This window comes from Entelurus aequoreus, linkage group LG15 (genome assembly GCF_033978785.1).
Source record: "Entelurus aequoreus isolate RoL-2023_Sb linkage group LG15, RoL_Eaeq_v1.1, whole genome shotgun sequence".
NCBI lineage: Eukaryota > Metazoa > Chordata > Actinopteri > Syngnathiformes > Syngnathidae > Entelurus > Entelurus aequoreus.
In genome coordinates this window covers 29,349,013-29,367,003 of record NC_084745.1, presented here as the reverse complement: position 1 = coordinate 29,367,003, position 17,991 = coordinate 29,349,013, and the positions used below count along the sequence as shown (strand labels likewise).

Here is a 17,991-nt window from a genome sequence, read left to right as displayed (position 1 = left end):
GTACACTGTTGAAGTACAGCCGATCCCGAATCCAACCCGGAAGTAGAGGCTAGACAGAAGTTTCCCGAGTACAGAGGTTACTTTAGGACATTAGCGACAGTCGCAGCTCGTTATATTACCTGCTCACCTTTGTGGCGAAAGGCTGGATTTTGTTTTTCTAATAGAGAGCCGTTTCTACAAATGATCGATTATTTGCTAAACATGCTAGCACTGCATTTAAGCAGCTGTGCACAAGACCTCATACCGTATTTTCCGGACCATAGGACGCACCGGATTATAAGGCGCACTGGCGATGAATGGTCTATTTTTGATTGTTTTTCATATACAAGGCACACCGGATTATAGGGCGCATTAAAGGAGTCATATTGTTATTTTTTTCTTAATTGAAAACACTTCCATGTGGTCTACATAACATGTAATGGTGGTTCTTTGGTCAAAATGTTGCATAGATTATGTTTTACAGATCATCTTCAAGCCGCTTTCTGACAGTCACTTCCGGATGCAGCGTTTTGTGGGCGGTCTTATTTACGTGGCTCACCTTCGGCAGTGTCTTCTCCCCGTCATCTTTGTTGTAGCGGTGTCAGGTATTGGTGGTGACGAACCCCAAGATGCAGAGATGGCAGGCTTGGTGCAGGAAAACATGGATTTAATTTCCAAAATTCAGGAAAAACACAAACCAGGAACAGGCAAACTGGAAAGAGGAAACGAGGAACTAGAAGACAGAAAGCTGCAAACAGCTATCAGCATACAGCAAACAGTCCACAGCATACAGCTTACAATACTCCAGCACTGACTGGAGGGCAAGGCAGGTCTAAATAACAGCCTGCTGATTGACACCAGGTGTGGCCAGGTGCCAATCAGCCACAGCTGAGGGGAAACAGCACTCAGGTAGACAAGCAGGAAACTGAACAAAAATAAGAGCGCTGACAGGAAATAAAACAAACACAAGAGGAAAAACTAAAACATAACCAAACTGTCAGTGACAAGCCTGACAAGCAGTGTAGCATGCAAGGACGGGAGTGGAAGAAGTGTCAAAAGATGGAGCTAACTGTTTTAATGACATTCAGACTTTATTTAAATCAATAACGAAGCAGCATCTCCTCATCAGGAAACAACAACACAGGAAATGTGTACCGTGAAAAACTGTCCGACCGGAAATCAATAATAACTAAAGTTCCTTGGGTGAATAATGTAAACGCACTACGTATGTTTTAGCGCTTTCATGGCGAGGTTACTGACATATAAGTAAAAACTTTACACTATATTATAAAAGGCAACAGCGGAGGATGAATGTCCCAAATGTCCCACATATTATTCACATGTGAATAATGCTGTATAATAGACTGTATTTATATTATTCACATGTAAAAATATCTAAATGTGTATTGTCTATTGTAAGCAAACTGTGGTGCTGAATTTCCCCCAGGGATCAATAATGTACTTTCTATTCTATTCTATTCTATTCATAACAAGAAGATACGGTATCGGCACAGACTACAAAGGCGGACGCACACAATTTTTCAGAACTTATGCAGATCCCAAATACAGATCAGCAGGTACCAGAAGGTAAGAAAAGTTGTTTTTGTATAATATTGCGAAACAAAACGCCAGATAATATGTCTTACCTTATACACACACCATAATAATACTCGTATGTTGAAGCACAGTACAATCCATCAAGCGGTGCGGCTTCATAGCTTACCAAAGGGGCACTTTTGGACTGGGGAATCGACCAACACGACGTCTTATGGACATCATCACAATGGAGATTTCACTCCAAAACATTGAACTACACACAATGGGGACAGAGGGAAGGGGGAACAATGGGGTGTGAGTGTCGTGTATGTCTAAATCTGAACATGAATGTGGACGAGAGAGGTGCACAATCATATTTCAACTTACCAATTACTAAGGTTTTTTTTCATGTAAAGATAAAATACCCTAAAAACTTTAATGTCAACTTGTAAGAAAAAAATCACACTAGTTTCATTGAACGTCAGGGGATTAGCCAAAAATATTAAAGCAGGGAAGGTTTTTTCACACTGAAATGCATTAAAAGCAGATGTTTTATTCTTACAAGAAACACATCCCTGTAAAGACAATCAACACAAACTTAAAGCTAGCTCGATATCTCAGGTTTATCATGCAACCTCTACTTCACAAGCTAGAGGTGTAGCCATTTTATTTCATAAAAATGTGCCTTTCATACTTACATCAAAAATAATTGACCCTAACAGAAGATTTATTGTATTAAATGGTCATATTACATCCTACCCAGTAACTTTTTTGAATATCTATGGACCAAATACTGATGACTCAAACTTTTATTATAGAGTCTTTGGTCTACTTCCTGATGATAGCTCCTCTCACATCTACATTGGTGGTGATTTTAACTGCCTTTTGGATCCCACTTTAGATAGATTGTCAACTAAATCTCATGTAATTGCTGATTCAACTAAAACCATTAATAATCTTATGAGATCAAGAAATATCATAGACATGTGGAGAACAAAACATCCTAATAAAAGGGAGTATTCATTTTACTCCACTGTACACAATTCTTACACGAGAATCGATTACTTTTTAGTGGAAGCCTCTGCCCTGTCCAATGTCAGTAATCCTGAGTACCACAGTAGAGTCATCTCAGATCACAGCCCTGTGAGTCTGCAGATCCAAATTGATCTCTGAAAAACCAAACAAAAATGGAGATTTAATCCACAATTATTATTATATGAAGATTTTAAAGAGTATATGAACAAGATTATCCAAGATTTTATTGAGGTGAATGATAACGGAGAGGTCTCAGACTCAGAGAAGCAAGAAAAAGGCAGAAAGAATTAGAAAAAGAAATTAAAGAAATGGAAGATATTCATATAAATTATCTTTTGCAGTCTGACTACAATAAGATGCTGAAACTGAAAAATGTAAACAACTCTCTTCTTCACGGGAAATTATCTAAACTCTTACTGAAAAATAAACAAAAACATTTTGAAATATCTGATAAACCACAAAAACTTCTGACTTGACAGCTCAAAGGAGATCAAGCCAAAGCTGCTATCCACAAAATATGCTCAAAAACAGGTGAAACATGGACACATTTACAGGATATCAACAATGTCTTTAAAGAATTTTATTCAGAATTATATAAATTTAGTTCAGCTATATCGCCTAATGATTTAAATGATTTTTATACTCCATTATACCTACCTCAACTGAGTCCATATCATCAGAACTCTTTAGATAATAGCATTTCAAATGAAGAACTGGTAAAAGCACTGAAATCTTTCTACGTGAATAAAAGCCCTGGTCCAGATGGATTTGGTGCGGAGTTTTATCAAGCTTTTAGTGAAATACTGTGCCCTATAATACTTAGATTGTTAAATGACTCTTTCGTAAACAATAAACTTCCAAGCTCCTTGTATGAAGTCCATATATGTATAATACCAAAAAAGGGAAAATATCCACTCGATCCAGCCAATTATAGACCCATCTCCCTGCTCAATCTAGACCATAAGATTCTAACTAAGGTACTCGCAACAAGGTTAAGCAACCACATAACAGAAATTATTCATCCGGATCAGGTCGGTTTCATCCCGGACAGACCTTCTTTTGGCAATGTACGGAGATTATTGAACTTGTTGTACTCGGACTGCACAGGAAACAAAAAGGCAGCCATCCTGACTCTGGATGCTCATAAAGCTTTTGATGCAATTGAGTGGGCTTATCTATTTCATGTTCTCAAATTATTTGGGTTTAAAGAAAATTTGATAAAATGGGTTAAAATAATTTATTTTGCACCAAAATCATATGTCATAACCAATAGTGTAATATCGGATAGTTTTGAATTGCATCGCGGCGTGAGACAGGGCGACTGCCTTTCGCCCTTACTTTTCAATTTGGCCCTAGAACCACTGGCTATTGGTTTAAGAATGAACTCTAATATTAAAGGATTTTCAGTGGGCACATCAGAGTGTCATCTCACTTTATCAAGACGATGTACTTGTTACACTTACTGAGCCATAAATTGCATTACCACTTCTTTTAGAATATGTAGACTCTTTTGGTAGAATATCTGGTTACAAAATAAACTGGTCCAAAAGCGAGCTTATGTTCCTAGGAGATAATGTTAAGATCAGTCAAAACCCAGTTAGAGTTGCAGAAAACTATATATCCTATCTCGGCTTAAAAATATATAAAAATTATGAATCATTACTAAAATTGAACTTTACTGAAGCCTGTGAGAAACTGAAAGGGTGTATTGAGTATTGGAAGACCCTACCTCTCTCTATGTTAGGTAGAGTGAATGCTATCAAAATGATCAACCTGCCAAAATGTATCTATCTTTTTCTAAATTTACCAATTCTAATTCCTGCAGATTTTTTCCAAAAACTTGAATCTTTAGTTCTAGATTTTGTGTGGGGATATAACAAACGCAGAATATCCAAAAAGCACTTATTCAGATCTACAAAGGAAGGGGGACTGGGTCTTCCAATGTTCAAAAATGATTACTGGGCATCAAATCTGAACGCATTGACCTATTGGAAGATGGGGTTCCAAAAGAATGAATTACTTAATTCTGCTCCCTTGTGGCTGAAATTGGAACTGCAGTCATTAGTTAAAGCTTACACATCATTGCTATCTCTACTTTTTACTAAACCAGTCTCTTCTATTAAATCAACAAGCCATAGTGTAGTAGTAAGAAATTATACCAAAATTATTTCTCAAATTAAAAAACAATTGAATATTTCCAATGTAACTATGTATTCACCAATGTGTCACAATCATGCATTTATTCCATCGATAACAGACAGAACATTTTTTAACTGGTACTCAAATGGAATTAAATGCATAGCCGAAGCTACTTCACTTAAGCCAGCAGAGGCGCTGATGCTTCTCGGTTTTTTTTTTGCCCAAAAAAATATTTAGAAAGTTATTATACCGCAAGTGGAGCACCGCACCCTCCCTGCGTATTAAGCACAGGTTCACTGCAGGCAGTGTTGGGTTGATTACTGAAAACCAGTAACTAGTGACAGTTACTAGTTACTTTATTTCAAAAGTAACTCAGTTACTAACTCAGTTACTTACACCAAAAAGTAATGTGTTACTGTGAAAAGTAACTGTTTAGTTACTTATTTTTTTCTTATTTTTTTTAAAGCTCCCATTAATGTCCTTTTAGCTTTCATTTCATTACTGTTATTGCACTTGAGAATAATACAATCGGTTGATGAACTTGACATGCATTTGCATCACTGAACTCTGCTAAGCAATGTGGTCTACATACAACACACAAAGACAAAGATATGTTTCAAAGGGACAATTTATTTCAGGCCAGAACAAGTTGACAACATTATTTTGAATAGCTGCAACATAACATACATAAGTAACAAACCGCTTAATAACAATATAGCTGTAAACCTGGCTTGACCCAAGGAAGGCACACATGACATACATGTTTTTTTCTCTCAAGGAATTGTGAAATAAAATCATGTCTTCAGGAGATCAACACTGTACTGAAGCCCAGAACACTCTACGCATTTCCCCAGTTTTAGTTTAGAGAAAAGGAAAGATTGGCCTGGCCCACTAGGATCCCTCTTTATGTTTGTGAACTTTATAGTGTATACATTTAGAATGATGTGATAATCAAACACTCAAGAAGTCTAGAATGAAAGAGTATATAAGATAATTGACAGAGTGTGTGTACATTCAGTGCTGAATGATGAGCAGAGGCAGAGTTTGGAGTGTCTTCTTTAGCTCGCTTTCCATGTTTATGTACTCACTGTCCACTGTGTCCAGGTACGTGAAAATGTTTTCCGTGCCATTTGCTGTGTGACGCCGGTATCATTCTAATTAGCAGCTTGAAAGCGGGTGACTCCACTGTAGAAATAGCCTGCATGTCTTCCCGTCCGGTTGCGGGGAGTCTCTGGGCCCCTCGGGCGTGGCGTCCCGCCTTTCTTCCCGTGTGGGGTGTGGTCTCTCGCTGGCTTGAGGTCTGGCTGTCCCCTTCTTCTCTCGTGCCTTGTCCTCTGCCGGGTGCGTCTGTCTGCGGCCTGCTGCTAGCTCATACGGGCGGCACGGTGGGCCTGGCTCTAGGGTTCCTGTCGTTGGCCGGCCTGGCTGCGTGGGGCCGGTGGTCCGTGGTTCCCTGGGCGCCACACCTGCTGTTTGTGGGTTGGGCTCTCTGGGTGGCTGGGGCCGTACTCTGGCTCCCACACACACTGGGAGTCAAATATATTGTACATACAAATACACATATACTCACATACATACATACATAAATAAATACATACATACATACATAGGTACCTACGCTCCAACATACATACACAAATCCAGTGCATACCTACAAACTCAAAGTTCGTACATCCACACGCACATTCACTGTACAAACATACACATACTGTATATATACATTCACTGTACAAACATACATATACACATACTGTACATATACATTCACTGTACAAACACATACACACATACAGTACTGTACATATACAAGTACATATACGTTTGTACATAAATACACTCATGCACATAATCCCGTTTCATCAAACATATACTAACGTTGTTGCCCTAGGGTAAACTGGGTAACACATGGCACACTGACAAAGCTTAACCTATTGTTACTATAACAATCTACAAGGTTAATATAGGTTGCTTATCTTTCTTCCCTTCCATTTTTCTGCATTCTTTCGTATCTCTAGTTATCATTACGTATATGTATTGTTGCATTTGAACAACTGTATTGTTGATAATAGAGGTAAATTATGGGTATTGTTCATTATCAATAGCGCTATTTCTATTGGTATTTGTATTGCTCCATTTGTAGTGTAATAATGCTCATTGTAATTTCTCTATTTTTATTTTTTTTCCGCTAACTGCTTATTTGCTATTACTTTTACCATCATATTTGTCATGTCGTATTTGCTGATGTTGCTCTATTGTTGTTGTTGTTGTTGTTGTGTTTGCTGTTGTTGTTTTTGTCTCTCTGTCTAATCCCCCTCTTGTCCCCACAATTCCCCCCTCTGTCTTCCTTTTTTTCTCTTTCTATCCCCTCCTGCTCCGGCCCGGCTGCACCAAATGATAATATAAATACATTTAATAAAGTCAAATACAAATAAGGCAACAAGAGAAGTATCCTACACTTCTCTTTTGTAAAGTAAATCTGAACAGCCGATATGGGCATCTACATCAACTATATGATTTGCCTGAGAAGCTGGACAGGACAAAAAAAGCTAAAAATAAATAAATAAATAAAAAAATAACCTGCATGTCTTCTAGCACATACACTGCAATGGCTCTATCAACATTGTCCTGGCTAGCAGTGCCTCCGTTAAAATCCTTAGGTGGAGGTGAAGTGGCATCGGAGTCTGTGTCTCTCTTTACTAGCTTCGTCGAAGCATGTTGCTTTTGTAGCTGTTTCAGCAGATTTGAATTGCTGTTTTGGGCAGTAGATGGGATCTTTGATCCAAGACACAACTTACATTAAACTAAAATGTTCTTTTCTTTGTGCTCGACAAAAGAAAAGTAGTGAGAATATCTGCATATTAAGAAACTCGACTGCGGCTCCGCATGATGTCTTGTTAGTAAACACAAACACGCCCCCCTCCCCACACCCACACCCAGACACACACAGAGCGCGCCTCTTCTCTTCTCCCCGTTGTGACACAAGAAGATTCAGAAGGATGACACTGCAACTCTCCAATAAAACACACTCAGATCTTCTGTTTCTAGCCGATACTACATTAAAAAACAACGCAATAACGTATCATGTATTAACGGTAACTGAGTTGCTGAATATAAAAAATAACTCGTTAGACTACTAGTTTCTGCCGAAAATAATGGCGTTACTAAATACTATATTTGTGCAGTATGACTTCTCAATTGCTTTTTACATGTCTATCCTAAGTATTGTAAAGCTGGGATTGGGTTGGAGTTGCTCTATTTATTTTTTTGTAAATACATTTTTTTTAAATACTTTTTTTAAGCCAACACTGCACACATAAGTCACATGTCAGCAGGTAAGAGAAGCTTTTGGAACTGGTAACCTGTTTTAAAAAATGTTTTACCATAATTTACATTCCAAATAACATATTACCCCAGTAAGACTAGCTGACTGCCATGGCATCAGCAAATGGGGATCCTTTATAAAAAAAAAATTAAAAAAATACATTTAAGAGAATCGTTTAAATAGAGAATACATTTTGAATTGAGTCTTAACTTCAAGAATCGGAATCAAATTGAATTGTTAGGTTTCCAAAGATTCCCATCTCTATTGAGCAGTGCTAGTAAATGAGCTAAAAGCCATCGGATATCAACTCATTGTGTAGTGCGGCTATTAAGGCATTGGCAAGTGTGGTTTTTACAACATACTGTTATACAGCCACACTAGCTGGTATCCGGAAAAACATAAATGTCCTAATTCTTAATAAACACAATCTCGGGGACGAAATTGAGCTCTTATATTTAACCTCGAAGGAAAAAAAATAGTGTAAAAGTGAATATAGAAAGAACACAGTTTGGAATACATTTTAATTTCATTGTTTCATGTTCATTCCTGTTACTCTCAGCACAAAGGAGTGGGGTCGTCCCTCCCTATATATGCAGATCACACGCTGTGCGCAGGGCCCCATAATCTGTGGGGGCCCCGTTTTGTGTGTAAAATGTCAATGAAGGAATGGCAGGGCGCTTCATATAACCTTTGACTGCAAACATATTCCCAGCACCTTCCTACTCCATCACTGATAATAATTGCATGGCCAATTTCCTCCCCCGGCCAGTAGGCCAGTCTTTTTCAACCTTTTTTGAGCCAAGGCACATTTTTTGCGTTGAAAAAATCCCAAGGCACACCACCAGCAGAAAACATAAAAAAAAAATAAACTCAGTAGCCGATATTGACAGTAAAAAGTCGTTGTCGCAATTGTTGGATATGACTTTAAACCATAACCAACCATGCATCACAATAGCTCTTGTCTCAAAGTAGGTGGCTTTTCCTGTTTTGTTGGTATTGTCCTGTAGCAGTTTCATGTCTTCCTTTAAGCGCTATTCCCTGCAGTTGCTTTGTTTTAGCTATCAATAATATTTAAGTTGTTGCTATCCTTCTTTGTGTGGATATTGTTGATTGTCATGTCATGTTCGGATGTACTTTGTGGACGCCGTCTTTGCTCTACAGTAAGTCTTTGCTGTCGTCCAGCATTCTGTTTTTGTTTACTTTGTAGCCAGTTCAGTTTTAGTTTCGTTCTGCATAGCCTTCCCTAAGCTTCAATGCCTTTTCTTAACGGCACACCAGACTGTAGATACAGTCTGGTGTGCCGTGGGAGATTATGTAATTTAGTAATTATGTAATTTAGTAATTATGTAATTTAGTGCCGCGGCACAGTGGTTGAAAAACACTGCAGTAGGCACTGGGTTCGGATCCCGGTCAAAATTTAGTTAGGAAGGCTTATACAGTAAATTTTATGTTTTAATGATGTTAAAATTGTTGTTTTGGGCAACAAAGTTTTACATAAATAAAAAAATGTGAACATTTTCATTCAAAATGTTTTTGTTAAAGCCCTAATTTAGCCTGCAAAGGAGATTAGTGTGTTTTATATTTTATAGAAATCATACCTAGTAAGCTAATAAGAATTCTAGTAATTTGGAGAGAAATGAAATACTGCAGTATTTTGCTAGTTATACACCATTGAAGGACCACACATACGCCGCTGAAGTACCACACACGCTCATTTGATGAAATTAGGTTAAGATGGAGCCTGTTCTTTTCGCCTTTGTGCGAGACGAGGACACCGAGTGGAAATTAGGAGTGTGTGTGTGCGCGCCCAAGTGTGTCTTTTTGTGTGAGGCTGACTAATCCCTGGGCAGAGCTGAAACGAGTTAAAAACACATCAAAAGGAAGCTTAACCTCTGTGAAACCTCACCGGGTTTTCGAGAACAACAAATGATCATTCTCCTCATTGTTTCCAGGGGGACGCTTTTCACCGCCGCAGACTCGCCCCTCAGTCCTGCCAGTTTTTGTTTTTTTTCTTTTTTTTAAGCCTGTGGTTTTATTTTTAATGACAGTGTGTGTTGCTCGGGTGCGTCTTTGCTCTTAAAGGGAAACATTTTTAAAAATATATATATATAAGTGCGACAGTAAACGAGGGAAAACCAAACTAACAAGGACATAAAGTTGCGCTTGGAATCATTAAAACAGAACTGGAAATCATAACTAACTTTAGTTTGTGGAGAATCAATGAAGGATAGAAAAAAAGATTTGGTAGGCAGGTGGACAAGTGTGTGTGTGCGTGTGTGTGTGTGTGTGTGTGTGTGTGTGTGTGTGTGTGTGTGTGTGTGTGTGTGTGTGTGTGTGTGTGTGTGTGTGTGTGTGTGTGTGTGTGTGTGTGTGTGTGTGTGTGTGTGTGTGTGTGTGTGTGTGTGGTCTCAGGCTTGCTTTCACCTACACTTCTCATTATCACAGTATATTGGCGAGTTTTTTAGGCACAAGTACAGGTTTGTGCATGTTTCTTTGCCTTGTCTTGCCTCAATTATTATTATATAGGCACACAGGACAAAAGTGCCATAAAGAGTGTTTTCATCCTGTGACGACTTACATCTGCTTTTATTTCTTTTCCTGCTACTCCAACACAGACAGAGACAAAAAGACATATCTATTCAGGGTATAAAATACATCTAAAACACGGGGAGACGAGAATGCCGGCACATTATGCGGCGATTACAGGACAGGTGGTCACATGGACTGCAGTAGATGCAGGACAACATGGGGCATGGAAATAGAAGAATAAAGATTGAACCCAGATATAAGACACCGCTTTCAGTATCAGTGACATAAAAAAGTATATTTTATACGTTTGATGATTCTGCTTCATTGTTTGCCATTATCTTAAAAGTAGCATTGGGACATTTTTTTCCCCAGTGAATACGTTTGATTGAGATTGTCTTAGGCTATGTCTACACTAAACCGGATAACCTCTAAAACCAGGGGTGTCCAAACTTTTTCCACTGAGGGCCGCACATGGAAAAATCAAAGCTAGCAGGGGCCATATTGATATTTTTTATTTAAAAAACCAATACAATATATGTATAAAAAATATACATTTAGGCTTCCACTCAGGCTTGATCCCGGGGACCCCAAAGGGTTTTGGTCTAAAAAATATAAAAAATGTGTCATTATTCAGTATTATTATATGTGTTATTATTCGAGTTTTTAAATCTCTAGATCAACATTAGATCTGACTGTCAATATAACATTTTTTAAAGATTTAAATTGTATGCTCTTTTTGTCAAAGAAAACTCTTTTTTTTAATGAAAAAAAAACACAAAATATGCAATATTTTCACCCAATAAAATTTTTAAGTGAGGTATTTGAGATTATATAATAATTGGAGCCTTAAAATGGTCAATAACTCATACAACCATTGATTTTAATTCATTATTATTTTTTGAGCAATGACACTTAAAAACGAATCACACTAAAATTGTAGGGGATCCAAAAGGGTCCTACTCATTAAAGTGTTAAAAAATAATTTATAATTTTTTTTTTTTTACTGTTTACTTTTAACACAATAATCTCGAGATCAACTTCAGATCTATCTGTCAATTATAAGTTTTATTGTTGTTTATGTTTTTCGTTTGTTCGTTTTAGGCCCTTCTTTAAAAAAAAACAGCTCGTTTTTTTACATGGCAAACACAAAATATGCAACATTTTCCCCAAAAAATATCTCAAAATTTTTAATGTGACGTAATTGGAGCCTTTAATAGGTCAATAATTCATAATGACATTGGTTTTGATTCATTATTATTTTTTAAAGAAATAAACAGCCTACATGGCAGCTTTGTGTGATTAGAGTAAACATTGCTACATTTTCTTGTTACATTTCACCTGTTTGCTCTTTAAATACCACTTTTAATGTTTTTTATTTTTTTCGATCGTATTTTTAAAATGTGCCGTGGGGCCGTTAAAAAATGACCTGCGGTCATGCCCCCCGGGCCGCACTTTGGACACCCCTGCCTTAAACGAATAATTATTTGGCCTAAGCCCCGTTTCAGCCACACTAAATCATCGTTTAAGGCCCCCCTCCTGGGACATTTTTTTACACGGGTAAGTGTGCCGTCTATTTCTTGAATCTCCAGCTCTTAGCTTTGTATGGACTCATTGATCATTTACAAACTGAGTCCGGAGAGGAAGTGATGCCAGAAAGACTGCGCCCCACACAGGAAGTGACGTCAGAAAGAACGCGCCACAGCCAGCTTCATAACAACCGGAGCTAACCACTGGTAAGATGGAGGCGAGTCATCCAGACATGCCCGTGTTTCTCATTCTTCTACATGTACAGACGCTTGTGGAAATCACACATGAATACCTTAGACGGCAAGAGAACTTTCCAATGTCCAGGTCAGCTGTGATTCTACTTATCAAAAAACTTTGTCCATTTGTCGAAGGAGAGACAACGAGAATGCGGGCTCCCGTGAATGTGATAAAAAAGGTAGTGTGTGCTTTGTATTACCTGGCCGTCGAGGGAAGACTACGGAAAACATTGAATGCTTATGGACTGGCAAAGCAGACTGTATCAGTTATTGTCCGCCATGTATGTCACAGACTCAACATCTAGGTCCAGAGTATATAAAGTCACCAAAAACGAATGGACAATGAAGGTGAAGGCAAAAGAGTGAGGAGTGTTCTGACAAGATATCTAGATCCCTAGTTTGATTGTTGTCAAATGTTCTTTATCACATTTTTTACGTGTCTAATAAATATTTGATTAATTTATGATGGCTAAGGTGTGATTCACTACAATAGGGCCCCACAGCACACTGGATTCCAGTGGATCCGAGGTGGTTTAAAATACAAATCCGTGATCCACAATAGAAAAAGGAGAGAGTGTGGAATCCAATGAGCCCTTGTACCTAAGTTACGGTCAGAGCGAAAAAAGATACGTCCTGCACTGCACTCTAATCCTTCACTCTCACGTTCCTCATCCACAAATCTTTCATCCTGGCTCAAATTAATGGGGAAATCGTCGCTTTCTCAGTCCGAATCGCTCTCGCTGCTGGCGGCCATCATTCAAAACAATGGGGAAATGTGAGGAGCCCTTCAACCTGCGACGTCACGCTACTTCCGGTACAGGCAAGGCTTTTTTTTTATCAGCGACCAAAAGTTGCGAAGTTTATTGTCGATGTACTCTACTAAATCCTTTCAGCAAAAATATGGCAATATCGGTTAGTAGAGCGGCCGTACCAGCAACCTGAGGATTTCTGGTTCGATCCCTGGCTTATGACATCCGCATCATGTACGTTGTGTCCTTGAGCAAGACACTTCCCCCTTGCTCCAGATGGGTCGTGGTTAGGGCCTTCCAACCATCAGTGTGTGAATGTGAATGGCTGAATGTGGAAATAGTGTCAAAGCGCTTTGAGTACCTTGAAGGTAGAAAAGCGCTATACAAGTATAATCCATTTACCATAATACATAGGTAGATTTCTACGATAGTGTTTGAGACTTTTTGGCCTTAGTGGAGGTCTTTAATCATGCCAAGTGCTAGGAACATGCACGTTAGACGAGTTACAACGGCTAATAAAGGTGCTATCATACGAAAATGATTTTGAACGTTCCTACATTCACTCAGTTTCCTTCCTGAAGGCGATGAGCACCCTGGGACACGACTTTGACCTGCAGGAAGTTAACCTCACACTGAGCACGTTCCCCCAGTGAGCAGCTTGAGGTGAAAAAGCCGTGACAGGTCAAAGTGTTCTGCAGGTTTTATTTGGGCCAATCCCTCTCTGGTCTGAATCAAGAGGGGGCGGGACAGAAGGCGGGGTCTATTGCCTTGGTCGATGAGCTCACCTTAGGGTCTTAGATGCAGCCAGTGTGCATCGGGGAATGGTGTGGCCGATGGAGGTTGTCGGCCTTTGGAATTCTCCTCTGCTAGCTGCCGACGCAAACGCTTGTTCTCCTCACTGAGGGCAGTTAACTGCAGGAGAAAAATAACACAAATAATGTTAAAAAAAAGGAAAAACTTGAAGCGATGCGTCACAATTAAATCAACCAAATTAAACACTTGACTCAAAGTTACCGATAAAAATCAATCATGCCGAGTCGGCGGCTGGCGCGGTGATGAAAGCGCAGACGTGCCTATCATATTCTTAATTCCTCTTTCACACTTGCTTTCATGCATGTTGGAGGCCAAATGGAAAAATTGCACATGTACAATTGCAGTTAGATATGGTTTATAATGTATGCATGTGGGAGTCACACTATAAAACAAAGCCATTTGAGCAATCAAGTTGGAAAAAAAATAATTGCAAAAATCATATATGACATTGACAGAGATCAATGTGAGTACAAAGAAAGCAATAAACAAGCGATGTGTAGTTTTAAACATTCAGAAAGTATCCACAGTGGTGTCGACACTGCCTCCACCTCCTTTCTAAATATATATACAGTCGCGATCAAAAGGTTACATACACTTGTAAAGAACATAATGTCATGGCTGTCTTGAGTTTCTAATACTTTCTACAATTCTTATTTTTTTGTGATAGAGTGATTGGAGCACATACTTGTTGGTCACAAAACACATTCATGAAGTTTGGTTCTTTTATGAATTTATTATGGGTCTACTGGAAATGTGACCAAATCTGCTGGGTCAAAAGTATACATACAGCAATGTTAATATTTGGTTACATGTCCCTTGGCAAGTTTCACTGCAATAAGGCGCTTTTGGTAGCCTTCCACAAGCTTCTGGCAAGCTTCTGGTTGAATTTTTGACCACTCCTCTTGACAAAATTGGTGCAGTTCAGCTAAATGTGTTGGTTTTCTGACATGGACTTGTTTCTTCAGCATTGTCCACACGTTTAAGTCAGGACTTTGGGAAGGCCATTCTAAAACCTTAATTCTAGCCTGATTTAGCCATTCTTTTACCACTTTTGACGTGTGTTTGGGGTCATTGTCCTGTTGGAACACCCAACTGCATCTGAGACACAATCTTTGGGCTGATGATTTTAGGTTGTCCTGAAGAATTAGAGGTATTCCTCCTTTTTCATTGTCCCATTTAAAGCACCATGTCAGGACTTGGTCTGTGGCGTGGTTTGCTCTCCCGTGGTGCAAATGAATTGGACCATTCGTGGCGTGCAGGTGAGGACATGTTTAATCTTTTAACTCAAACAAAAAGGTACAAACAAAAGGCGCGCACAAATGCGGAAGTAGAAAACTAGACTATGAAACAAAAGACATGCACGTGGGCACAAAACTATGAACAATAAACAAAACTTACTTGGCATGAGATGAAACAAGAACTATGGTAAACAGGTGCAGAGCATACATTTGTGTGGAGAAGGTGTGATGTCGCCAGGACGAACAACAGAAACAGAAAAGCTTATATAGTGACATGATAAGTGAAAACAGGTGCGTGACTAACCGTGAACAGGTGCGTGACATGACAATGTGAAAACTAATGAGTTGCTATGGAAACAAACAAAACAAGGAAGTGAAACCAGGAACTAAGGAAGTGTCCAAAAAACAAAACAGCACATGGCCAAACAAAAACATGAACACAGACATGACACACCAGTTGCATTGGCAGCAAAACAGGGCCAAAGCATAATACTACCACCACCATGCTTGACGGTAGGCTTGATGTTCCTGGGTTTAAAGGACACGCCTACTCTCCTCCAAACATATTGCTGGGTATTGTGAACACACAGCTCAATTTTAGTTTCATCTGACCACAAAACTATCCTCCAGAAGGTCTTATCTTTGTCCATGTGATGTCAGATGAAACAAAAATGTAGCTGTTTGGCCACAGTACCCAGCAATATATTTGGAGGAGAATATATATATCATCATCATCATCATCAATCTTAATTGCAGACCTTAAGATCCATTTAAACATATAAAAACATAATATAATACATTAAAAACAAAACAATAAAACATATATTAAAAACAAAACAATAAAACTAAAAAAAAATAAAAACATAAAACCCAAATGTCAGTTTCTGACATACAAACATGTGTGCCAATGATTCCACAGTCCAGATGAGTACTTAACAGATATATATATATATATTATATATTTGTGTATATATATATACACAAACATAAATAGATATATAAATATATACACACTCAAATACACATTTACACACATATATACATACATATTTACACATACATATACATATATATATATATATACAATATATACATATACAATATATACATATACAATATATACATACATACATATACTGTATACACAAGTATACACAAATATACACAAACATATGCCCATATATAAATATACACTAGGGTTGTACGGTATACCGGTAGTAGTATAGAATCGTGGTACTAATGAATCAAAAACGGTATTACACTGGGTTTGAAAAGTATGTTTGTATTATACACATATGTTTGTATGTGTATAATACGTAACACAATAGGCCGCACTATAAAGCCACATTTTTAAACATTTAGCTAACATTTAAGGTTAAAACGTGCAAATGTTTGCATGGTAATGACTTAGGCAAAGTGGCACATAAAAATGAATTAAATCATGTATTTTTAGCTGTGAGTAAAACAGGAAAGTAAAGAAGAGGAGCGACAAAGAGACGAGTAATGACAGCTGCACACGTCCGTGTGTGTGTGTGTGTGTGCACCAAGATGAGTGCATAAGGTTTTACTAATATTACGCTAGCACACACTAATCTGATGACTACAAATAACTCTGGGGTTTAGGCTTAACCCTTAAGGAGCCAATGACAGGAAGTTGATGTGTCAAAAGGAACCAAATACGCTTAATATTTAGTCGCTCTGACAGCAAAACATCCAATCAAATTTTAGGGATGAACACACATCATTATTTGTGCATTTTCATTTTCATCATTTTTGGATACTACTTGCAAAGGGTTGAGTGGGTGAAATAACAAAATAAAAAAATAACAGCTTGGGTCTTTTGCATAAATAAGTGTGGATGAAAGGTGGGCGTGAGGAAGGTGTAAAAATGATGTGTTTGCTCTTCCATTCAAGTAGTTCAATACACATTAAGAGGCATTGACAGCATTAGTCAAAATAATGTTTTTTTTCCAGCTGTAAAAGAAACTAAAGACGTTGACAGTTTTTATCCCCACACATCATTGTGTTTTCAGTGTTTGATTTTTTACCAATTGTGAGAATGCAAATGCTTTAAATCATTGGAATTATGTTGATAAAGTAGGCATTATCACAGTACTGTCATTGTGAAAAAAAATGTTTTCATAGAAATGTACAAGTCATGTAAAATAATAATAGTAATATATAAATAAACAAGAAAATCCCTTGGAGACACAGCCTATAAATCCAGAGGGCGATCCGGGTCACCCTCAAAACATAATCACTGTTTTCTTACTCATTTTGGACAATTATGAAAATTATAATCAAAATCTGTCCCCCTGGATAACTTGTTGAGCTATGTTGCTAATAACAATATCATCAATCATAACAAGCCGCTGGCAGAGGTGAATAGTGTTTTTTGTTTGTGTGTTGTGGCATGATAATTTAGTGGGATTTTGCACAGAAATATTGTGCTACACTGGTAGAAAAGAAAAAAGATTTGTCCATTTGAGTTGGGTTTTTTTTTCTGCCGAAGGATTCAAAAAAATAAATAAAATAATAACAATAAGGCAATATTTAGGAGTGTTTAGCAGCATCTGCGTTTACTAGGGCATATAAAGCATACTGAGTGGAAAAAAACAACACATTTCAATAATACAGTTTGTTTTTGTGTGTCACATGTCAGACATGTTTGTGGAATGTGTCCTGGACTCTTTTCGGCTTAGCTCCTTCTTCACCACAACTCCCATTTTTACTATACTTCTTTTCATTCAAAAGTACCCTGAAACCTTCCAAAATGCCACAATGATGTAAACAAATATCACAATTTGTATCAGTTGTTGGCAACTAACCGTCCCTATCTTCTTGTGAGATAATGTCAAGCAGAGGTGGGACCGAGTCATTGTTTTGCA

General features: G+C 38.1%; 1 protein-coding gene across 1 annotated transcript in view; it reads right to left on the bottom strand.

Annotated features, from left to right (window-relative positions):
* Window positions 1–1,059: 1,059 nt before the first annotated feature.
* The window catches only part of LOC133629991 (myosin-9-like), a 385,153-nt gene continuing 368,221 nt past the window's right edge, over window positions 1,060–17,991 (bottom strand). The window contains exons 22-23 of the mRNA XM_062021171.1: window positions 13,838–13,964; window positions 1,060–2,684 (exon numbers count right to left, since the gene is read on the bottom strand). Of these exons, the coding sequence (XP_061877155.1) occupies window positions 13,839–13,964 (126 nt within the window). The 3' untranslated portion in view covers window positions 1,060–2,684; window position 13,838. The remainder of the gene's footprint in view (window positions 2,685–13,837; window positions 13,965–17,991) is intronic.